Below are 22,860 nucleotides of genomic sequence, written 5' to 3' on the forward strand. Positions count from 1 at the left end.
AGTGGAACAGCTGGGCAGTCACGATACCTATCATAACAAGAATTAGGGAGGTACGAAGGTAGCCCAGGAAAGTGCGTTCGAGTGCTAAACGCAAGATTAGCGATTGGACTGTTTGAAGAAGCAAAGGGAAGGAGACGTACCTAGATGATCTCTATGCGCTCCTTCATCGATGCTAAGACTGACATGTCTAGTCCAGAACCTAATGGCTGCGGCATACCACCGCTCTCTCCTACCCACTTCCTCTCCATCGCTTCGATCCTCATACACATCGATCTGCGTACTCACACCATCCACATTGGAAGTATGGCGTCTTAGGTCATCTCTAGACCCATGCGACGAGCTGCGCAGTGATGTGTCGCGTGATCGTAGACTAGCAAGACCGGGTGTCGCATGCGCTTCGTTTGCTTCAGCAATCCTTTCGTGATGTACGGGAACTAGTTCCTTTGAAAAGCGCTGTCGCTCGTAGCGCACTGCATCCTCGGAATCGGGGTGGGGCTCAGCATGGGCGTGATAGTGTAGAGCAGCCGAAGGCAGGTCAAGTGGTGATAGCGCGCGAGATGATGTAGGGTCGCTCATCAGTTGCTTCTGAAGTTGTGCAGAGGTTGTAAAAGTGGGAGCGTGTTATTAGACATGGTAACACTTGCTTGGTTCGTAAGTGACGGTATCGGCTTGTCGCTCGGCTGATCGGGCATAACCCTTGGAAGCTCATTCAAAGCCGCATGTTCCACTTCAACACCTCGAACGCTTGATGATGATAAATATTAATATTACGTTCCAGCAACATACCATCATGACTACATCCCTTCTTCCAACTGCTTCCTCATGCAAGCGCCAACCCACCAACAACCACTACAGCAGCAACGTACACCTGCTCCATAACCCCATGTGTCGCTCTTGCCGCAGCACCGCTCGACGTGCTCGCAGGGGCAGCTTCCGTATTGGATGCTGAGCTCGAAGGAGAAGCAGTAGGCGTAGGAGTCCTCGCAGACCCAGTCTCCTCAACATCATCCGGCGCATCAAAGAGCTCATTCCCATCAGTTGCCATCGTCCAGCCCAACGCGGTACCGTCACCGCTGACAGCCTTTCCACGTACAAAGCCTTCCAAATCGACATCCTGCAGATCAACCGTCGTTTCGAAGCCCGTTCTCCTTGCCACAGTGACATTGGTCCAGGTACGTGAATCGCTAGCATTGGCTGTGCACACAACCCAACTCTCAACCTCAGTGGCGCCGTTCCAAGAAAAGAACGCCGTGTTGCCGTCTTGGTCCCAGTGCACATCCGGCTTGGTTGATGGCTTACCCTCCCATTGCTGGCGGTACGCTCGGTATGCGTTCACGACGTTGCTCTTGCCGAATTGCACATCGAGCAAGACATTGCCTTCGTGATCTAGCTCGGTGAAGTAGGGCTGGCTACCAAATCCAAGCATGAAGTTTGTCGTTTCGTTGGAGGGATCGATGGCCTGTAGGCTACCTTCGAATGTACCAAAGGTTTTGCCTAGATTGGTGAACTCGGTGATAAGCTTGACAGTCTTCTCGTCCTGGTTTACGTCGAGCAGAAGGCCTCGTGAGTAGCCGATTGTTTCGGTGGGCCCGTTGTCGAAGAGCGTCATGCGTGTTTGATCTTCGTCCACCCAGCGAGCATCGTGCTGGAACGCGAAGGTGACGGCTGGATCAACATCAAAGTCCGACTGACGGCCTTGAAGACGCCAGATGATGCTTCCATCTTGTCCAGAAATCTTGTAGATGCAGTCCATGACACGCGCTGAGACTAGGTAGTCGCCGTTCTTGTCCTTTTCAACCGAGTTGATGTGGAAGTAATCCCACGGCGCTTCTTCGGACTGGCCAACGTCGGATGGTAGAGAGTTATACGACTCGTTGATTCCAACATGTGTACTAGCGTTCCACTCAAAGACAATATCCCCAGTCTCGATGTTGATTTCCTGGAACGTGTTCTCGAACAGCCAACCGTTCTCAACACCCCCAGACGCTGTCAGATCCCATGGAATACCATGATAGATCAGGACAATCGCAGTGTCATCGGCGGTGATGAGGAACTCGTGGATATCGCCCATTTCGTCTCCGAACCGGCTAACTTGGAAGTGCGCAATCTCGTCGTAGCTCTGGTTGAGGATATGGTACGAGCCGCGTCCGTAGCCGTTCAGTAGCTCGCCCGACCAGAGTGTGAGTACAGGTTCGCCCTTGTACGTTTGCGTCTTGAAATCGAAGGGTTCGCTGTAATTTCCGGTCCACACAAGCGAGCCCATGCGGTCGTCCGAGAACTCTGGTTACACAGATTAGCACATGGATGTCGCGTGATACGATAGGGCTGACTCAATGCAGGGTTCATGTCACAACCCTCAACCAGCTTCCTGGGAAATAGAACGACGTACCAAAGATCGCTGGCCAATTCTGCCCACTCGTAGGCAGACCGTTGATTCCCAGAAAGACATGTCCACTCATCAATGCGGTGCCGTTGCGATTGATCTGCATCTGCGGTGGCTTCACATCCACATTGGATCTGTAAGTTTGGTATGGCGTGCCGCTTGGGTCTTCAGCTCCATAGCTATCGAAGTCATAACTGACAGAGTCCTGCGCGGTAACGAGAGGCAGTAGTAGAGACGAGAGCTGCAACAGCGCAAGGCTAGCCTGAGTAACGACTGAATGAACTCCGCGCATCGTGACGGCACACACTTAACGACTGACTGGAGCAGAACGAGACGAAAGCGACAGCAGGCAGCGACAGGATATAGTAGTAAAGGATTCAGAGCACAAAGAAAGAGGACAATCAGGCTGAGAACAAAAGGCACCTGCACAAAAAAGGCGGCCAGCCGTCATGTACCCCGGCCAGGGTGCGGCTGTTGGCTTCCCAGCTCATCTCCTCAATCCGGTCTGTCGATTGCTTACACTTGGCCCGGATAAGCTGAGCAAGCCACGCGCATTGGGCCTAATACGTCTCTCTTAGGCGCAGGTCATGGGGTACGTGATCCTCTTCGATGCAGCTTGTAGCTTTTGGCTGGACAGCTGCAGGGTGTGGGGCCGCGGCATGTTAAGGGCCCAGAGTATAGCAGCCTACAAACCATCTATTACACGTATGATTATGCTGCCCATTCACCGGTTCTGGCTCTGCGGCTGGGTAGTTGCAGACGCTGTTCGCAGGCTGACGACGGCTTTGTTGTGACGCACAGTAAACAGCAGGCTGAAGTTAGGCGTGCTAACGGCACGCGTTGATGATACAGACAACTGTGCCGTGTGCGCCACAAAATGAAATGCGGCTGCCGCGTCGAGCGGGGCTTGAAGGATGATTCGTACACCACCGCCACAGTCTTTCACCCTCGCTTATCGCTTGCCAGGTTTTTACGGAAAATTACTGATGGTTAGCGCGGCATCATATCTCCACTTACATAAAGCAGGTTCTTGTGGGTCGGTGGATGCATCGTGATGCCAAGTCAGGATGAATTCGTCGGCTTATGTTACCGTCTTGACCTCTTGGGCTGTTGTGCAGACAGGCTCTACTTGCTCATGAACTTTGAGGCCATGTTTAATACACTCCCAAGACCGCCACCAGAGTTACCGCCGCTACCAGCACTGCCTCCGCCCATCTGCGACTTCAAGTAGAACTTGAGAGCCATCTGTGCAGCCTGCGCAATGGCATCCTGCTTAGTAGCACTCGGGTCCTACGCGTGTCAGTAACGATACCAGGTATGTTGAGCTTGTGACTTACGGTCTTGCCCTCGCTCTGTTGCTTGTCGAAAAGCTGGGCCGCCTGTCCCATGGCCATGCCGATGAACTTGTTCTGTCCGCCCTTGGCATCCTCGTTGCTGCTGTTGTTGAACATCTTCATGGCTTGCATAGCAGCAGCAGCTCCGACGTTGTTTGAGCTGGCTTGCTCGTTACCGCCGTGGCCACCGCCACCGTAGAACTTCTCGTGCTGCTTGACAGCGTCGTCCTCGTCAACATCCTCATCCTTGAGCTTGTCCTTCTTGCCGGACAGCATGCCAAGGACATTGCTGAAGAGGTCGTTGTCGCCGCTGTTTCCAGACTCGCTCGATGCGTGCTGGGCTGCACCAGAAAAATCATCTGAGCTGCCGCCGTAGCCACCGCCACCGCCGTAGGATGTGCCAGAAGATTGTTGGCCTTCATGGTGACCGGATCCGCCGTAGCCTCCCGAGTTTCCTCCTCCATAGCTGCCACCTGATGGGCGGTCGTTGTAGCTGTCACCTCCGGATGGGCGGTCGTTGTAATTGCTGCCTCCGGATGGGCGATCGTTGTAGCTGCTGCCTCCAGACGGACGGTCATTGTAGTTGTCGCCGCCGCCTGAGTAGCCACCGCTTGGACGTGACTCCTGGCGCCTTTCGTCTCCATATCCTCCGCCACCCGAGTAACCTCCACTGGGGCGGTCACTGCCATACTCTCCACCCTCTTGTCGTCGTCCACCGTGGTCTTCGCGTCTGTCATCACCTAGCGCAGGGCCACCGTAGCCGCCTTCCTGTGGTCTTCCATGTTCTTCTCTGCGCTCACCACCCCCACCGTAGCCACCTGAGGAGCCATAGCCACCTCCACCTCCACCCCTCCTCTCTTCGTCGCCAAGAGCAGGTCCTCCGAAGCCTCCCTCCTGGGGACGGCCGTATTCTTCGCGGCGATCACCACCACCGCCGTATCCGCCTTGTTCGTTTCCGCGGCGGTCGTCTCCCCGGCCACCGTAGCCAGACTCCTGGCCGTACTCGCGGCGGTCGTCGTTGTAGGACATTTTGTAGGATTGGGAGTCTATATACGTGTTAGCAATCGATGCGCCAAGCTGCACTACGCTGTAAGTGCCGATGTAAGTATGAAGCGTAGCGTCGATGCTTGCCAGTCTGACGAACGTTCAGAACGCTTCACCAGAAGCTTGCTCCGATGCTTAGGAGCAGCCAAGCTTCATTAGACCGAGGCGAGCATCCAAGCTCGCAGCTGATCAATGCCTATGAGAGTGAAAAACTTACAATGTGTGGTGAGTAGAAGAGTGAATAGGTTGAGTGTTGACAAATTGTGTATGCGTAGATGTGTGTTTAAGGGGACGTAGGCTCCAAGTGACAGACTGGCAGCTATAGCTCTGGGCCCCTCCCAGCATGAGATTGCCCCGCTAGTGACGTACACCACGCGGCAAGCTTCCCTGTCATGATTCGCGCTAGTGTTACAGTAACATCTGCATTGTCTGGGCTCGCATGTTATGTCACGTCACGCGATTCATCGATTGGCGGTCAAAGTCGTTAGGGTACAATTGGTTTGCACTTCTACAAACATACTATAGTAGCCTCGGCGCAAAAACTGCACTACGGGAGCCAAGCGACGATTTGCAGCTATGAGCGGCCATACCGAATCTACCGACCGTCATGGTATTACACCGACCTTTAGTAGTCGTCGCTTCTCTTGTTTGAGCTACCATATCCCGAGCTCTCGCGGTCGTTGGAGCCGTAGCTGTCTTCGTTCTTGCGTCCAGAGCTTCCGTACGAGTCATTGTCGTCACGGCCCGAAGAGCCTCCATACCCAGAAGAAGTGTTGCCGGAGCCATAGGAAGTCTCTTCAGAAGCTCCAAAGCCACCGGAGGACTTATTGCTGGAGCCGTAGCTGTCGCTGTCCGTCTTGCGGTTGGACGAGCCGTACGAGTCATCATCGTCCTTGCGGTTCGATGAGCCGTAGCTCGACTGGTTCTTGCTACCATATGAGTCGTTGTCATCGGTACGGTCCGAAGAGCCGTAGCTGGACTGTTTGTTGCTGCCGTACGAGGAATCATTGTTGTCGTTGTCGTTGCGGTCCGAAGAACCGTAGCTGGACTTCTTGTTGCTGCCGTACGAGTCTTCATCGTTGTCGTTACGGTTCGATGAGCCATAGCTCGATGATTTGTTCTCGGAACCGTAAGTGTCGTCACTGTCCTTACGGTCGGAGGAGCCATAGCTAGACTGCTTGTTGCTACCATAGGAGTCCTCGTCGTTGCCGTTGCGGTTCGAGGAGCCGTATCCGGAGGACTTGTTGCCAGACCCATAAGAGTCGTCGTTGCGGTCTGAGGAGCCGTAGCTTGATGTCTTCTTCTCGGACCCGTAGGTATCGTCGTCATCATTCTTACGGTTGGAGGAACCGTACGAAGTACTATCGTTGTCATTCGACCCATAGCTAGATTTCTTGTTGTCGTAGGACGAGTCCTGGTCATTTCCATATCCGGAAGACTTGGAACCATACTCGTTGTCCTCACGGTTGCTGCTACCGTAGCCTGAGGTACGATCCTCGCGGTCGTTGTCGTTGTAAGACATGTTGAGAGAGATGTGTTTGAGTGAAAGACTCTGAAGGGTTGGAATATTTGGTAGAGAAGTTACTTGCTGTTTGCTGAACACTGACTATCGTGGCAGGCCTCTTCCTCTTTATATGCGTCCTCTCGAGGGCAGCGTACCCCTCTATCACCCCGCAATGCCGAAAGCAGGTTTGGTGTTGTTCATCCCGCCTATGCTGTATTACTATCGCTGTGACCCCTGTGAAGCTGAGCCGTACATTCGGACCGCTCTAGATCTCGGCAAAGTCCGGATGTGCCTTGGTTCAGCGGCAGCTCATCACCAAAAGTGTCATGGTGAGTAACTGAGTCTCCATTGTGGCACCGCAAAGCCACCGCAAAGAAATGGTCCAGGAAGGATGAGAGAGTTTGACGTGGCCTGTTACAGTAGAGAACGACCTCACCAACTCCTGTAGTATTACCGTGGATGCACCGAAGCTGAAATTGCGGGATTAATGCGGTGGCTGATCGTGGTTACACTTTGTTCGGACACGTCTGGAGAGTTGGAGGGGTAGCTATCGAGTGGGCGTGGGCGAATAGAGCAAGTGCGATCGGACACGGGATGACCGAGGGGTGGGACATCGAGCACGCAAGCGACATGGGTTGCGAACTGGACCCCTACACAGCACAGCCACCTCAGCCACGCTTCCAGCCACGGTCTAACCAAGAATCGTTCAATGTACCTGCTGGAGAAATACATTACGTCGACCGATTCGCCGCGACAGCGATTACATGATACAGTTTACTGTCATCCGTCTTCGTTTGTGCGACGAACGCGTTCGTTCGGACTTGCAAGCGTACGTGGCACCAGCGAAGGCTTTTGCTTCACCCCAACGGTCGATACGTCCGCCGATGTAAGTCCCCACTCACATGTTCATTTCGCTCTTTGAATGAGGCAATGACACTCAGCATGATAAGACCTTGACCGTTGTGAAGACACCGAAGAGAACGAATAGGTTCTACATCGATATAGCATTGAAGCATGCTACAGGATGACTTCGTGCTTTGGCCTCTCAATCCCCTTCAAAGGCTTTCCCACAGTCTTCGAGTGGGTTTTAAGGGAGGGTAACCCGGGAGTCAGCTACAGCGTGTTCCAGTTTCTCCAGCATAGATTCTCTCTTGAGCGCTTCAGCGAAAGACAGTATTGTCCAGCCTCCGTACGTGACGACCGACAGATCAACATGCCACTCCAATAAGAGATCAAGTACGTCTTCGTGATCGTGCTCGATTGCCTCGAAGATCGGCGTCCGATTACTCCAAGTCCGCGCGTTGATGTCGCATCCGCACTTTTTGAGTCGATTCACTATGTCTAGGTCTCCGCCACGACAGGCTAGATAGAACGGGGTGGCGCCTGATACCGAAGGTCTGTGTGGATCAGCACCATGGTTTAGTAGAAGATCCACTACCCCTTCCGCACACCACTCGGCGGCGAAATGCAATGGAGTCAACGCTTTGAACTGTCCCAATTCGCGAGTTGGCTCGTCCACCTTCGCGCCATGCTCTAACAGATATGTGACCAGATACTGGTCGTATTCCTTTGCGGCAACTGTAAGACAGGTGAGGCCATTTTCGAAATGGTAGTCCATGTTTGGTAGCCGTTGGCACAGCTCCCTTGCAGTAACGTGCAACTCGGCCCAGATGCACATACATGTTGGCGAATAGTCGAGGAATTCGGCATTGGGCAAGATCTTCGCAATCAGACTCTGCCATCTCTTGTAGCAAGGTGGTACCTCCTCGGCGTCCAGGAACCTGCCAAGAGCAGGATGGGACGGATCATATAGATGTAAGCGACATACTGAAACGCTTGCATGATTGAACCAGTTGAGTGCAGCGTACGTGCGAAATGCATAATCTTGATCAAGATCCAGATCTAGGCCATACTCTAGTGGCGCATTGAAGGTATCCATGGTGAGGTGCTGAAGGCATACATCGGCCATCCATGCTTCTGCCTCGCTATCAGACACATAGAATAGACTAGCTGGACTTTCTTGGATAGTAGTAGAGGTAAGATATTGCTCTAGGGTAAAATGGCATAGTCTTATCACACTGCGCTGATCTTCGGAACTTTCGATCCGTATGAGTGTGGAGATAGGTTCCAAAGCGTCGTAAGGATCTGTGACCACGGCATCATGGTCTAAGTCGCGCTCACCGGGTTGCATGGCCAAGATCTCCGCTAGCTCGGGAGCGGTCAATGGTGTCGCAGCAGCAACAAGGCACCGGAACAACTTTTGTACCTCTTCAATCCTTGTTGGGTACCGCGTCGCAATGTCGCACAAAAGTGCTTCGTACGTGTGTCTGAGCCCACTCGGTAGATTTTGCAAGATGATTTTGATCTCCTTATCTGACTTCGCCGTACAAATATAGTCGATCTTCAGACATGCCTGTAGCATCCTGCATTGTATCAGTAATCTATTATGACGGGTCGATGAATAGCCGTGGAGCTAGGTGGAGGACCAGACGACGCAAGACGTAGGAGACTTACGTGCCCGCACAGAGGACGATCTGTTGTCGCATCGAGGACAAGATGTCTTTGTTCTTGACTTTGAGCACACCTTTTGCGACGCGCGCTTGAAGTTCTTCCGTAACGTAATACTGGATGTCGGGACGCATGTTCTCTGCAAGAACGATATGTGTCGTGGCAAGGTTGGGATATCGTCCTTGAACAAGAGCATCGAATCGGCTCGTCAAAAGAATCCTGATACGGCACCCTGCGCTTTTCTGGAATTCGTGAATTCTCGCAAGACTTCGGGCTATGCTATCACCCTCAGTGGACTCATCGAGCGCGTCCAGAATGATAAAAACATTCTTTAGATGTTCCACAGATGAGCAGATCAGTGGAAAGTAATCGTCGCTTTGGAAAGGGCGACTGCCTTCCTTAGATTTCTCGTTGAAGAGCAATCTGCCTTGTTCGAGACACAAAGGTGAAGCTTCCATCATTTGTCTCGCAACACTTGAAGCGAAATTCTCGTGTGTCAGTTTCGCGCGATCGCGATGATCGCAGAAGAAGTATACGACTGCGGCGGTATCCGTACAAAGCCGTTGAATGTGTCGAATGATAGATGCGCAGAGGAGCGTTTTGCCTGCTCCAGGAAGACCAGTGATCCACATGGTGCCATCATCTGAGTCTTTCCAATCTTGAAACTCTTTGGATTGCAAGAGCCATTCTCCGGTACCAGGAATATGGCGACTCATAGCGCTTGCAAGACTGGCATGCGCACCATCGGACGGCGTTGGACAGACCCACGATATTACCTTCTGTGTCTCCTCACGACTCATCTGCGCACGGAGCTGCTCAGACATATTCTTCATCTCGTCTGATATGAGGCCTTGCCCTACTTCGATGCGCCGAATTGCCGATCTGTGGACCGTTTAGGCCAGATACCATTAATGAGCATGTATACTCACGCAGAGTTGGCCTCAATAGCATTCACAAGTAGTCCGCGCATGTGATGAAGTCTCTGCAAGGCGTCTTTGGTCTCTTTCTCTTTGAACGGCCACATCAATTTCCTGCCCAAATTCTTAGCATCTTGACCATTGACCTGCTCGCATTTTGCCAGCGCCCGCTCGATCGACTTGAGCGTTGACCGACATTCTTCAAAGACACCGACCCGTTCAAGAGCCTGTAGTGCATCGTCAGCAGCTGCTTTAGGCGATGTATCTGCGATTTGCTGTAATTGCGCGAGAAGGCTGTTGACGGCCGCGGTTTCCGTCAGGAGACTCCGAGCCTCGCTGGGCGCTCGCGCGACCTTGGATAGGAAGTTGTAGCCGCCAGCGAGTAGGGCACCGCTCAGTTGGACAAGCTGAGCGACAGATGCAACTGTACCAACGACCTCAGCCATGACAAGTGATCAGCAATGAATGTATGTGGCCGATGAGTGTGAGTGCGCGCAGTGTAGGAGTCGAGGATGGTAGGCGCGTCAGAGCTGAAGTTCAGCGCGAAGGCGGGGAGGACCCCAGCCACTTCCCTAACGGTCAAGCTTCAACGATCAGCAGTTCCATGGTTGCATCTGAAGTTACCAGACTTGGACACCTTTTTGACGATACCCACTTGCTTATATATTCATCTTAATGCATCTTAAGAACATGGTTACGTTTGTAGTCGCTGCTTCAAATGAAATCGAAATGCTAAAGTGCTACGTTCATCTTACCAGTCCACACAAATCATCAAACATCCCTCCGCGACCCTTCAACAGGCCGCTCCTCCTCTGCCCCATTTCTCCTATCATACGCCTCCGCCAACCCCTTCAACTCCCCCAAATCCTCAATAGGTATAGTGACATTCTGTTTTGCCATCAGCAGAAGAGCATCGAGTTCCTTCTTCTTAAGAGGAGCCTGTGTTACTTTTCCAGTCGGCAGCGGCGGGGCGACATAGCCTTCTGGCTTACAAAAGTCTAAAAGCCCGTCGTCTTGAACACTGGGCGTCGGATTGCGCGAGAAGATGCACGCCAAAGGACTACGGTACATCTCCCGCCTTCTCTGGATATCGAGGAGTGTACGCCAAACCTCCCATTCACGCTCCCAGCATCCAGTCAAAACTTTAGTGCTGAAATCTGCTATGCGCTTTAGCTCGGTGATCTCATCTTGTAAACTACTATTTTCTCGATCGAGTTCCCTGATCTGGAGGTGGTTCTCTTCGAGTTGCGTGCTGAGCTGCGAAATGAGATCTTCTTCTAGGCCCCAGACGCGATCTTGCAGACCGTAGACAGCAGCATGTAACCTCTGGACAAGACGCACTACTATTGGAATATCTGATGCGGCATTACTGGGCGGCACAAGTGCAGGGAATGGTGGCAGATGCGGAGGTGCTGAGTCTTGGACGACGTCGTAGTGGAGGGCGAGCTCGGAAGGTGTTAGTAACGAACAGAGCAGGTTGAAGACATGCTCTGGTACGTTGTCGGGAAGCGCAGGCGGGTAGTGGAAAGCATCATTACCCGAGTCCCCGCTAGAGCTTGATGGGGGATAGTAGCCTGGATGTACACCATTCGTTAGTTGAGCTGGGCTCTCGTCACTGCCTCCTCGTAAAGGCAGATTATTGGGCGTGGGAGAGCGATAGAGAGTGCGGCTTGAACTTGAATCGCTGTGATGTCCAGGACTAACACCATTTGTTAGCGGCGGCTGCTGCTGCTCTTCACTCCTCCTAACATTTTCTAGTGACTGAGATGGAGGCGTCTGCTCAGCATGATGGCGATCATAAAACGCACTTCCAGCAATCGGGTAGCTGAAGTTTGGAACAAGACCAGCGTCTGCCACCGTGATAGGGTGATCTCCATGCCCAGAATTAACAGTGGTAGAGTTTTGACGCACTCTTTCCTGGATTCTTGCTCTCGTGGCCGGATCAACAACATCATTGCGAATGATTCTGTTAAGCGCTGTAAGCCATGTCAGTAATTCAGGCTGCTCGGTCCGGTCCGAGAGTCCGTTTGGCGGTTCTGTAGAGGGTTCTGCTTGAACTTGCACATGTATAGTACTTGCTGAAGCTAATGGAGGAAATGGATCCGTCTGCAATGCCGAATCAACAGTGGTCTGAGGCCGAGCTGCTGGGTGCGTTCGTACTGTAGGGGTTGTCGTTGTCGGCAGACTGTGTGACGCGTTCGACTCATTCACAGTAGCCTGTACACCAGGATCGCCGGACTGATGATTACCTGAGGGGAAGTCCATGAAGCCATCCCACTCACTAGTGCCTGGCGTGATCGGCGCCCTCGGTGGAGATGGTTGTCCTGGAGGAGAAGGCCGCCGCTCTGGAATCTGTGTTCGCCGAACAGTAGGAGTCCTGCCGCTCCGCTCTTCCCATCGCCTGAGATTCTCCGTGTTTTGTGCGGAAGTCAGATACTCACTCGGTACAGGCCTTGGATGCTGTGTTTGCCCAGCCGCAGCAGACTTGTTGTTCTTCTCTTCCCACCTCCTCAGGTTTTCTCTGTTCTGTGAGGCCGTCAAGTACTCACTCGGTACTGGTCTTGGAGGAAGCTTCTGCTCTGCTTGTGTTTTTGGGCGCCGGAGTGGAGTCCTATGCACCTCCTGCCGCAGCTCTCCACCTGGTGGACCAGCGTATATTGGTTCAACGTCCGAAGCTAGCATGATGCTGTTGAAGAAGAGCTGCTCTCGTGGGTATATATGGCCTCGGTACGGACCCCTATCGATGATCACCGGAAGTTCGTCAGGCGAGTCACTACTTCTGGGCCCAATACGTCCGTCATCGAGGTCGTTCTCGATTTTGTCGAGAGCCCTTTGCCTCTCCTTCTCGCGTTGTGTTTCTAGCTGCCTCGGTGTAGGGGACGGCTCATGTATGGTGTAATAATGAGTAGGGCGTCGGAATGGGTGTTTGAGTCGCTGAAAGGATGGCATCGTCGTGGTTCTGATAATGGGAGTTAGGTGGCGGAGATACTGGACAGGAGATCAGAACATGAGTGTTCGATGGTGAGGATACATGCTGGGCTGTTTGGCAGTTCCATGTGCTCGGTTGTGACAAAGGGGCGTTTGTGAACGCGCTGGCTGAACATTCGCTTCAATGCAATCGCAGAGCGGTGCGTGGCCATGGTAATATCTGGACACGTTGATCCTCGGCAAAGGTGATATCGATGGTTTGGAAGGGACAACACAGACAGAGCACAGTCCATGCGGTAAGGTTGGAACGGAGTAGAGGGGTACCGTGATATGTTGGAGCCTGAAGGTATTATTGCCGACGGCGTTATAAATATACACTACTTGCATTGTAATCTCTTGCAGCGAGATGCTTACTGTGAAGCCATGATCGTTCTTCCGGGTATGCAACAACCGTAAATGCGCCATGAAAAAAGAAGAAACCGCTCCATGGCTATGCAACCGCGAGAATGCAGATGAAACGCCCCCATGCCGTGTGATCGTAAACCGTAACGCCGAAGAACCTCAAAACCTCTTCTTCGCCTTGGCAGCCATAGCCATCAACTTCTTCTTACGTTCTTCTTTCTCACGCTTCAACCGATTCTCCTCCGCTAGTGCCTCCGCGTCTTCCTTCTTAGCAACCTTGAGGGCTATCTGTTCTTCTTCTTCTACGTCCCAGATACCGCCCTCCATATCAGAAGAAGCGTCAGAGGCATAGTCTTCTTCTTCGTCCTCCATCTCACTAAGCTCGTCCCAGTCTGCGTAGCCGTCATATCGTCCTTTGCCTGGGTTCGGTTTGGCCTTGACGGCTGGTGTGCCGTTTCGACTAGACGTTGCAGGTGCGCTTGTTGGACGGGCGGTTCCCTTGTAGCCAACCTCAACAGGCTTCTTGGCAGGTCGTGCTGTGCCTTGATAACCGACTTCGACAGCCTTCTTCTTGTCTTTCGATGGATCGGCTTTCGGGTCTGTTGTTCTTGAGGGTAATCCAGCGACGGGCTTCTTGCCCTTTGCGCCGGCACTTGCTTCTGCCTTGAGTGCCAAGCGTTCTTTTCGTGTAAGGATCTTTGTTGGTTCATGCTTGATTGGTGGGGCGATAGGCTTCGTTGAGTCCTTCTCTTTCGCCTTCTGAAGCATAGCGAGATATCCTTTCTTGGGTGCGGCAGACGAGGCGGGTGTTGAGGTGGTGGCGGCGGGCGCAGGCTTGGGTGCAGGAGCGGCAGCCTTCGGTTTGGCAGCGGACGCGTTTGACGACTGTAGAGGTTTTCGCGCGGGGGGATTCGCCGGCTTTGAGGATGCTGGTGCAGCAGTGCCACGATACGGGACGGCGGTGGTAGATGCGGACGGAGCTGGTTTCGACGTGGCAGGCGATGAGGTGGCGCGCACGGCACCATTTGCCTGCGCTGATCCCCCGACAGCCTCTTTCCTCTGTATCTTGACCTGTGTACTCTCGACTGGACCGGAGGCCTTGCGCTTCAGCTGGGGGGTTTGCGAGGCGCTACTTGCCCCTCCGATCGGTCGCGGCGCTGGCCTAGGGGCTCCGGGGGGCGGGCCTTGCTTCGAAACCGTCGCCTGCGTCTTCGCGCCCGTACGGTCGATTATAGACATGATGTCTTTGAGAGACTAGATGATGCAGTCAGCATACGACTGCTGGCGGGGATGAGTCGCGGGACTCACACTCATGATGGGCAACTGATAAGCGTTTGACTCAGGCTACCGGTCGTCAAATCGATTGGAGGACAAGTTGTACATGCTTTCCAGGGGAGATTCGCCGGTGTCGATAGTCGGCGATGACTGATCACGCGCGCGGGGAGGAGGATGAGCGCACGGGACCGGTCGTGGATTGAAGAGGGGAGCGGCCAGAGAATGAGCGGTCGGCGGCGGCGCAGACAAGTCGCTTTTATACATGGCTTTGCGCCTAGCCCGACGACACGTGACAATGCGGGCGTTTTGCGCTAGTCGCATTGCGGCATAGCCCAGGTAGCGAGATCCCACCCGAAGTCAATATTCGCGGACCTCGAACTTTTCTTTTCTACGACAACCTACAGAAGAACTTGTAGCTTCAGTCTCCGGCCCCGACGGTACGCATCACTTTGGAATCGCATCTAGCAGCGCAATACTGACAAGCGCAGGTTAAATCGATTGAACTCCTGTTCCAGACAAACCACCCCAACAATCACAATGAAGCACCTCGCGGCATACCTCCTTCTCGGTCTCGGTGGAAACACCTCCCCCTCCGCCGCTGATGTCAAGGTAAGAGGGAATTGTTCAGCACAACTCGCTGTATCACGTTCTAACAACGCAACAGGCCGTCCTTGAGTCCGTCGGTATCGAGGCTGACTCTGACCGTCTCGACAAGCTGATCTCCGAGCTCGAGGGCAAGGACATCAACGAGCTCATCGCCTCCGGTTCCGAGAAGCTTGCTTCCGTTCCCTCTGGTGGTGCCGGTGGCGCCGCCGCTTCCGGTGGTGCTGCTGCCGCTGGCGGTGCCGCTGAGGCTGAGGCCGCTCCCGAGGCCGCCAAGGAGGAGGAGAAGGAGGAGTCTGACGACGACATGGGTTTCGGACTCTTCGACTAAGCGCGTCGCCAACCACCTCTTCACGATGTATGATCCAGCAAATCTCTCGACCATTACGAGAATCATGCGCAACGAGTTCGATTTGGGGAGTGTCGAGCGAGCACTACAAGGGATTTGGAGAAGGACACTGCGGCATTACTAGATTAATTGCCTGCTGAGATACCCGGAATGAAGCCATGCACCCTCAAACATTCATCAAGTGTACTAGTGTCGTGTGATGCCCGACCAATCCCGCATGGTGGCTGTGATTGTTTGACATGACCATCTTTGACTAAAGTTGCGTTGTCTCCAATGAAACCAGGTCCCAGTTGGAGTCTAAGGCGCATTCTCATCTACTTACAACATGTCATGTCAAATCTCGCGACTGGCGAACCGACAGTGAGATGTATAGGGATACCACAGCCACCACGAACGAGCATAACAGAGAATGTTATGATCTTGGAAGTATTGAAGTGATTCCGGATCATTATCTAGACTTAGAGAAGAATAGTCGCGTGTGAACTCACTGCGTCATCAGGTATTTGAAGTCGTTGTATGCATCTTATGTGAAGCGGGGGTGTTGTGAATATCCTGCTAATTTTTTGCAGGGCGTGGGGACTGATTACATCTATGGAGCGATAATTCATCGTCATAATCATGTTCACATCAATTCAGATGTTCTTTAGATGTTCTTGGGTGAATAGCATGATCGCAGCTGCCCGTCTGGACTGGCGCTAAGAGGTCTCGCTTAGCGCACGGGGCAGCTACACCTCCAGGGCTCTAATTTCAATATCGCCCATCGAGAACTGACGACCGACAACTACCCTCGCGACCCAACGAAGTTCTCCCATCACTTCGACAACCGCAAACATGGCTGACGCTGACTACGATCCCGAGGCCGCAGCTGGTACGCCCTTGCCCTCCGCACCAGACCTTCCCACACACCCGCACCGCTCTCCCTGGATACGTAGACGCACAACGTGATGGACATGGCTAACGAACACAACAGCCCTTAAGGCCAAGAGGGCGTTCCGCAAGTTCTCTTACCGCGGCGTTGACCTCGACCAGTACGTCTTCCGATCCCCGCGACTCCCCGAACGCGCTGGAAATGCATACAAGTGTGGCTGTATTCTGATCGATACACAGGCTCCTCGACCTCGGCTCTGAGGAACTCCGCGACCTCGTCCACGCCCGTGCCCGCCGCAGGTTCAACCGTGGTCTTAAGCGCAAGCCCATGGGTCTCATCAAGAAGCTCAGGAAGTCCAAGCGTACGCACCACTGTCCGCCCAGTCGACGGGTCATTGCTAACACAACACAGAGGAGGCCAAGCCCAACGAGAAGCCCGACCTTGTCAAGACCCACCTCCGTGACATGATTGTCGTCCCCGAGATGATCGGCTCCGTCATCGGTGTCTACTCCGGAAAGGAGTTCAACCAGGTCGAAATCAAGCCCGAGATGGTCGGCCACTACCTCGCCGAGTTCTCCATTTCATACAGGCCCGTCAAGCACGGAAGGCCGGGTATTGGTGCCACTCACTCCTCCCGTTTCATTCCTCTCAAGTAAACGAACTGGGTTTTGGTTGCATGGGTTCTTTCGTGGGGCGGATATGTACTTGATGACCTACAATGAATAAGGTGTTAGGTGCATTTACTCTCGATGGCTACGACGTACACAACGGTCACAGCGGGCATGAAGATATGGTGTAGATAGCACCACCATGACATTCGAGATACCTCCAAGACTGCTCCTTCATTACGTGACATGCACATGTGATGGTGACGATGCAGTCGTTGGTCAATCAAGCATGGCGCTATGCTGCACTTTACGTTCCGATGTTCACATTGTACCACGACATGGTAAGCCAACTAGACGATGGATAACAGTAATCAAATTGGGTATTGTTACAATAAGAGATACGACAAGAATGCGATGCTGCTATCTCCCTAGGCGCATCTCGACCTTTGCAAAGTTGTACAGGGCTCGCAGGAAGACCTGGTAGTTGACACCCTTGTTGTCTGGTAGGTGGCTGCATTGTATGTCAGTAGGGAGTTAGTGGTTCAACGTATGGCAACTTACAAGATCTCTGTCAATCTCAGCTGCCACGGTGGGTATCCTTTAAGCTGCACTGTAGGACTGAACAGAATCAGAAGATCCGGTTCACTCGAAACGTGGTCGTTCAACTGCGCATCAATCAGGTCCGTGTTGATCTGCTCTTGTCGTACGTCTCCCTTCTGGGCCATCTCGGCTAGTGTGCGCGTCAGGTCGACAATGGTGTCGCGGCCGTCGTGTTCGGAGAGGAGGAGGACGGTAAGATGCTGGCGTTCTTCCCCTTTGAGGTCATCGTCTGCACTCTGAGGAGGCGTGTTGGGAGGAGAGTAGGAGGATAGGTGCGGCGCACGGAGGGAGAGCGTAGGCTTGCGATGGGATCCAAAGTAGGCTTCTAGAGTTGACCAGATGGAGGCGTGGGTCTGGGGGAGGTAGTTCTTAAGTACACCTATTCATCTTTATTAGTTGGCGTCTTGCGGTCAGAATGGAGAAGACTTGCCCGTCCGTTCGTAGACACTCAGAAAGGGTATGCCGGCACTCGCGGCCCAAGCTGCTATCTCACAGACATCGTTTACAAGCCCTTCCAATCCGGCTGTACCCTGGCTTCCGTCGTCATCTTGGTATTCAACTATCACACTGAGGTGCTTGGGCAGCTTCTCAAGGTCCTTGACATCGTGGGCGATGAACTCTGGAGTCCGGTGATGGTACTTGAGCAGCGAGACGACCTTGCCCCTGACAAGTCGGTAGGCGCGACGGAAGCGGAAGAAGATGCTGAACAAGAGAGCGACGACGTGGTAGATTGCGAGGTGGAGGAAGGTCTTGATGGGGCCTGCGAGTGGCTTGCGGTTCTGTTGAGCTGCGCGTTGGCGGCGGTCGCGGAGGGCCTTCTTCTTCTGCGCCTGCGTCTCGCTGTCGGATGGCTCAGAGGGGAGAAAGGGCTTCAGAAGTTCTTCGCGTTGCTGGACAGAGAGTTGCTTGCTTCGTCTAAAAGCGGCCTCTTGCGTGGGAGTCAGGCCTGTGGTAGCCATTACGGGCGGTGTGGAGGGTGTTGAACAACAAAATGAACGGGACAGGCAACGTCTATGGAAACAGGGTCGAGTAGTTGGCGTATGACAGAAAGGAGAGGAACAATGCGCGCGTTAGCTGGCCATGTCTGGCAGACGTAAGATGATGAAATATCCCGGTGAGGCTGGTGCATACGAAGTACGTGTGGCGCCGTGCCTGCCGAGCACAGCCAAGTATAGACGCGCATCCCGCCTGCTCCGCCATGCGCTGAGGCGTCATTACGCGGATGCTTTCGCAAGTACTGTGAGGCTGTAGACAAGGAACGCATTGTTTTGCATCTTTGTATACGGCCTACCCAGGCTGGACTGGTGGCATCATAGTGCATGGGGTCACCCGTTGTTCGTTCGGCTGGAGCTGCTGCGAGTGCGGACCTGGTACCGAGGCGTGGGGTGTCCACGGGTGCGACAAGCCACAGTCGCGACTCGGACATGTTCCAAGCTACATCACCACATGCAAATCACTGCAACAGGAGACATTTACGCCTAATACCATGCGGGAGTGAAAGAGGCGTATCCTTTAGCAAAACCCGGCAATTTCATGCCCCGCGACAGCTCAATCAGCACCTCCAGGGCAACCGGGGGCATTGGCGCGCTGGGCTGCTACGATAGACGTCCGTGATAGTAGACTCGAGTGATACCCAGCACCCAAGGCGCAGTTGCCCACACCTCTGCAACCATGCAGCGCATCAGCTCCGATGGCTCGTCGGTACTCACCCACCAGACGTCGAGGAATTCGATACGCGCGCCGCAGTTCACCCTAGAGAAGTTTACCGTAAGCAGCCGTACAGCTTCCGCCTGGTTTCCTCTGTTGACTCTCATAGAGCAAAGACTTCCTTGTCAAAGACTTCATCGAGGACCTCTCCCAAATTGCCGTACCTGCGACACGACGCTCCGGAGGTGCTGCCGGCCAGCAGACGTTCGACCCCAAGCCGCTTATTCGCACGTTCGAACACGCCCTCACACGGCTCAACAGTCTTTCCGAAGACCTAGAAGAGAAGGAGACTGAGCTTTCCACGGCTGTGCGCCGTGCGGAGCTGCAACACAACCAGAATGTCGAATCGCTTGGGAGAAGGCTGGAGACGGCCATGGATAAGTTCCAAAGGCTAGACAGCTCGCTGAACGGCAATGATGAGGGAGGGTCAGATACTGGCGGCAATGTTGCCATGCGCATCGGAGAGCGACTCGAAGAGCTCGATCGCCAGCGGAAGCGAGCCCTGGACGCAAAGTTCCTGATTGAATGCTGGCAAGAAGTCAGCGAACGGGGCGAGCTCATGATCCTCGAGGACCAGCGAAAGAACGGCGACATAGTACGATGCGCTGAGATTGCACGTCAACTACTGCGCATCAGCACGCGTCTCGACCCAGAGGGCAGCCAGCGAGTCAACGGAGAGGTACAAAACGGCATGAAGAGGAGAACGGTGCACCAGTCGAGACACAACACGAAGGAAGTCATCGAGAAGTTCTTGGAGAACCTGGAGCAAGATCTCCTCAGCAAGTTTCAGGAATGCTATGCGCGTCCAAACTACGCTGGCATGCGCGACTGTGCCATTGCGCTCAAGGGCTTCAACGACGGAGCTAGTGTCATTGGAACATATGTCAACCAGCACTCTTTCTTCATCGACCGTATGCAATTGAATGGCGAGGACCTAGCGACGGATTTGGAGACTTGGGATCGCCTTCAAGATCCTGATGCGGAACCACCGGGCGTTGAGCCTACACTACAGTCTCTGATCGACGAAGTCAAGATTGTCGTTCAAGATGAGTCTGCCATCATCAAACGAGCATTCCCGTACTACGAGGAGGTGCTCATCAAGTTCCTCGAGCGCATCTTCCAGCAGTCCATACAAAGCCGATTGGAGATGGTGCTCGACAAAGCAGGAGAATTGTCTTCACTAGCATTCCTGCGCTCACTGCAGGCATCTAGGAGCTACATCACGCAGTTGGTGGACGATCTAAAATCACATGGGTTGACAGAGCACCCGGAGCCTGCTACTTCGGCGGTCGCAGCTACCCTTGATCAGCAGCTGGAAGAGCTCTTCTCCTCCTACTTTATTGGAGAGAAGTACATCGAGCGCGAAAAGAAGAACCTGGAGGAGCTTTACTCTTCGCTATTGCTCAAGTTCACCATCTACCACTCGCGACGTAGCAAGATGCCAACCTCGTACTTTGGATCGCTAGCCCAGCGAGGCAAGGAGTTGGCTGCATCCGCTCGTGACAAGTACATGGAACGCCTTGAAAGCACCGAGTTGCCCGCCAGTCAAAAAGCAACGCTGCTTCGCATTGCTGGCTTGAAAGAAGACCAACAAGAGAAGAAAGACATCGAAGTGACTGATGAAGATGGCAGGCTATCGCTACCAGTCGCTAAGCGTATGCTCAAGTGGCTGGCAGAAGGTGTTGGGCGTGGACTTGAGCTGTCGCCTGGTAATGAGACGCCGAAGGACGTGCAAATACTACTAAACCTACTGCTACGGCAGATGGGCGAGATCTATCTAGAGACGGCACTAGACGCGTAAGTAATACCTGCTTTAACTGCGCATCCTAACTAACACCAAAACAGTGCACAAGACCATGCCGTTTCTCAAGAGAACTCCAAGACAGCCCCCGATCTCGCCCACTTCCCGTCGCTACATGCCATCACCACAATCCTCCATCTTCTCCAACAAACTACTACAACCATCGTCCTCCCCCTTTGCACACCCAATCTCACCATTCGCCGCGATATCGAGAAGTCTGCGAACAGCACAACGTCGACCCTTGAATCTAAACTATCCAACATCCTCAATCTCACACTCACAGCATCTCTCAACTGGGTGAGCAGATGTCTGTCCCAACAAAAGAAGACCGACTTCCGACCCAAAGAAGACGATCTGATGGTCACAACCGAAACACAAGCTTGTCGCGACGTCTCCGCGTTCCTAACACGCGTCGCCTCTCAAGCCTCCGCCGCCCTCTCCGGTCGCAATCTCTCCCTTTTCCTCGCCGAACTCGCTCGCGGTCTGCGATCCCTCGTTCTATCCCACCTCCTCAAGTTCACCATCTCGCAAGTCGGTGGTCTCAGTGTATCCAAAGACATGAACCGCTATGTTGAGCTCGTGAGAGCATGGCCTACGGGCGATGAGCTGGAACCTGGTGCTATGGATGTGCTGACGGATGTCAGTACGTTGTTCATCATCGGGCCTGAGGCGTTGAGGGATAGGCTTAGGGCTGCGGGTGGACAAGATGCGCAGGAGCTGAAGGGCTTTATTGCTAGGAGAGATGATGTTGGAACTATTGGGGTACAGAGCGTGCTTAGTGGTTTGTGAAGATTTAACGTTCATATAAAGCTTGCGGAGCTATGAATCCATTACCAGTACATTGAAACTGTCCACGAACTACACAGCGAACGTCATTTGGACATGCGCCACGGATCTTGCTGGTCTGTCGACCAATCATGCCGGCGGCAGCATCCGGACGCCACGCACAGCCAAGCATCGAAACTCATGCAGGGTCCGGATATCGCGGGTCTGAATGCTAATAGTCGAGCTGGTAACTCAGACCTAAAAGCCTCGACTATTGGAAAGTATGGTTCAGCCCATGTCATCAGTACTTAGCGGGAGGGAAGTGACGTCCAAGGTGAGGTGCGGCACTGCACACTATGTGGTGTATAAGAGGAAGTAATGACCCATAAATCAGGCTTTCACGACATCAACATTATCCACCACTGTCTCCAAACATTTTACGTTCCTTTCACGACTACATCTCCTCATACACCCTCAACGCACCCCTCCAACCGCAACCATTTGTATCACAAGCGCCCTCGTGGCGTTGCTCGCCTGCTTTAGCGGCAAATCGTCATCGCACTCACGTTCACGCTCACAATCGCATTCATCGAAGTCGAGATCGAAACCCCAACCAAGACGAAGTTCAAGCAAGCGCTCTACGCGTTCTGGGCATCCGCATAGGAGTTCGAGAGATTATCCGCATCGTTCGCACGCTCCGAGACGTGTTTACTAGGTGGTCGGCGTTTCTGGGTTTGGGGATGAGTGGGGGATGATGAATGATGGGACGGAGGGGCGGATATGGTGTGAGAGTGAGTATGTGCTGTACTTTGGTTAATTAAAAGTGGGAATCTGGGTGATAGACATGAGCGCAGTACGAAGAGATGTCATGGGCGAGCTGTTATGACAGGCCAACGCAGATGCGAAAAGGGAACAACCTGAAAAGCAAGGATAATATCAACGTATGGGGGAGTCTGGTCGTGATACATTCCCACTTATCGCGAGAACGCGGGTCTTGGGCGTTCAGTGGACCCGTGTCATGTTTGCGCATCCATAAACTACCATCAAACATGTGTAGTGCACCTTCCCGTTTACCTTTACCCTCGCAGTTGCTTCCCACCTGGGCATCACTCACCACTTACCACGCGCTAGCGCGGATCCCGAGCACCAGCCGACTACAAACTGGCCTTGTCATCGACGTTGACTTCCACAACTCTTTACACCATACGATGGCGCGCCCCAACATCGAGAAGCGCGGTCGGAAGACTCCCACATCCAAGACGAC

The 22,860-nt window shown here is 53.4% G+C and overlaps 10 protein-coding genes across 10 annotated transcripts; 3 read left to right on the forward strand and 7 right to left on the reverse strand.

Moving 5' to 3' along the window:
- Nucleotides 1–820: 820 nt before the first annotated feature.
- J4E92_006739 (uncharacterized protein) lies at nucleotides 821–2,675 on the reverse strand (the record flags this gene model as incomplete). The annotated part of the gene is made up of 2 exons (XM_051498105.1): nucleotides 821–2,280; nucleotides 2,390–2,675. 2 exons carry the CDS (start codon nucleotides 2,673–2,675, stop codon nucleotides 821–823), a joined length of 1,746 nt encoding a protein of 581 aa, XP_051351831.1.
- An 833-nt stretch (nucleotides 2,676–3,508) lies between these two features.
- J4E92_006740 (uncharacterized protein) lies at nucleotides 3,509–4,746 on the reverse strand (the record flags this gene model as incomplete). Its single annotated transcript, XM_051498106.1, has 2 exons — nucleotides 3,509–3,673; nucleotides 3,721–4,746. 2 exons carry the CDS (start codon nucleotides 4,744–4,746, stop codon nucleotides 3,509–3,511), a joined length of 1,191 nt encoding a protein of 396 aa, XP_051351832.1.
- A 640-nt stretch (nucleotides 4,747–5,386) lies between these two features.
- On the reverse strand, nucleotides 5,387–6,283 carry J4E92_006741 (uncharacterized protein; the record flags this gene model as incomplete). The annotated part of the gene is made up of 1 exon (XM_051498107.1): nucleotides 5,387–6,283. The coding sequence occupies one exon, from the start codon at nucleotides 6,281–6,283 to the stop codon at nucleotides 5,387–5,389; it is 897 nt and encodes a 298-aa protein (XP_051351833.1).
- A 1,069-nt stretch (nucleotides 6,284–7,352) lies between these two features.
- J4E92_006742 (uncharacterized protein) lies at nucleotides 7,353–10,136 on the reverse strand (the record flags this gene model as incomplete). The annotated part of the gene is made up of 4 exons (XM_051498108.1): nucleotides 7,353–8,688; nucleotides 8,780–9,655; nucleotides 9,703–10,097; nucleotides 10,128–10,136. 4 exons carry the CDS (start codon nucleotides 10,134–10,136, stop codon nucleotides 7,353–7,355), a joined length of 2,616 nt encoding a protein of 871 aa, XP_051351834.1.
- A 325-nt stretch (nucleotides 10,137–10,461) lies between these two features.
- J4E92_006743 (uncharacterized protein) lies at nucleotides 10,462–12,639 on the reverse strand (the record flags this gene model as incomplete). Its single annotated transcript, XM_051498109.1, has 2 exons — nucleotides 10,462–11,136; nucleotides 11,851–12,639. 2 exons carry the CDS (start codon nucleotides 12,637–12,639, stop codon nucleotides 10,462–10,464), a joined length of 1,464 nt encoding a protein of 487 aa, XP_051351835.1.
- Nucleotides 12,640–13,179: 540 nt separating this feature from the next.
- Nucleotides 13,180–14,334, reverse strand: J4E92_006744 (uncharacterized protein; the record flags this gene model as incomplete). The annotated part of the gene is made up of 2 exons (XM_051498110.1): nucleotides 13,180–14,274; nucleotides 14,329–14,334. 2 exons carry the CDS (start codon nucleotides 14,332–14,334, stop codon nucleotides 13,180–13,182), a joined length of 1,101 nt encoding a protein of 366 aa, XP_051351836.1.
- Nucleotides 14,335–14,832: 498 nt separating this feature from the next.
- ALTA5 (60S acidic ribosomal protein P2) lies at nucleotides 14,833–15,229 on the forward strand (the record flags this gene model as incomplete). The annotated part of the gene is made up of 2 exons (XM_051498111.1): nucleotides 14,833–14,904; nucleotides 14,960–15,229. The coding sequence occupies 2 exons, from the start codon at nucleotides 14,833–14,835 to the stop codon at nucleotides 15,227–15,229; spliced, it is 342 nt and encodes a 113-aa protein (XP_051351837.1).
- An 849-nt stretch (nucleotides 15,230–16,078) lies between these two features.
- Nucleotides 16,079–16,771, forward strand: RPS15 (ribosomal protein S15; the record flags this gene model as incomplete). The annotated part of the gene is made up of 4 exons (XM_051498112.1): nucleotides 16,079–16,115; nucleotides 16,218–16,275; nucleotides 16,355–16,476; nucleotides 16,527–16,771. 4 exons carry the CDS (start codon nucleotides 16,079–16,081, stop codon nucleotides 16,769–16,771), a joined length of 462 nt encoding a protein of 153 aa, XP_051351838.1.
- A 372-nt stretch (nucleotides 16,772–17,143) lies between these two features.
- J4E92_006747 (uncharacterized protein) lies at nucleotides 17,144–18,282 on the reverse strand (the record flags this gene model as incomplete). Its single annotated transcript, XM_051498113.1, has 3 exons — nucleotides 17,144–17,234; nucleotides 17,285–17,702; nucleotides 17,754–18,282. The coding sequence occupies 3 exons, from the start codon at nucleotides 18,280–18,282 to the stop codon at nucleotides 17,144–17,146; spliced, it is 1,038 nt and encodes a 345-aa protein (XP_051351839.1).
- A 712-nt stretch (nucleotides 18,283–18,994) lies between these two features.
- J4E92_006748 (uncharacterized protein) lies at nucleotides 18,995–21,620 on the forward strand (the record flags this gene model as incomplete). The annotated part of the gene is made up of 3 exons (XM_051498114.1): nucleotides 18,995–19,090; nucleotides 19,140–20,827; nucleotides 20,876–21,620. The coding sequence occupies 3 exons, from the start codon at nucleotides 18,995–18,997 to the stop codon at nucleotides 21,618–21,620; spliced, it is 2,529 nt and encodes an 842-aa protein (XP_051351840.1).
- Nucleotides 21,621–22,860: the final 1,240 nt, after the last annotated feature.

This window comes from Alternaria infectoria (genome assembly GCF_024043175.1).
Source record: "Alternaria infectoria strain BMP 0036 chromosome Unknown scaffold_10, whole genome shotgun sequence".
Classification (NCBI taxonomy): Eukaryota; Fungi; Ascomycota; class Dothideomycetes; order Pleosporales; family Pleosporaceae; genus Alternaria; species Alternaria infectoria.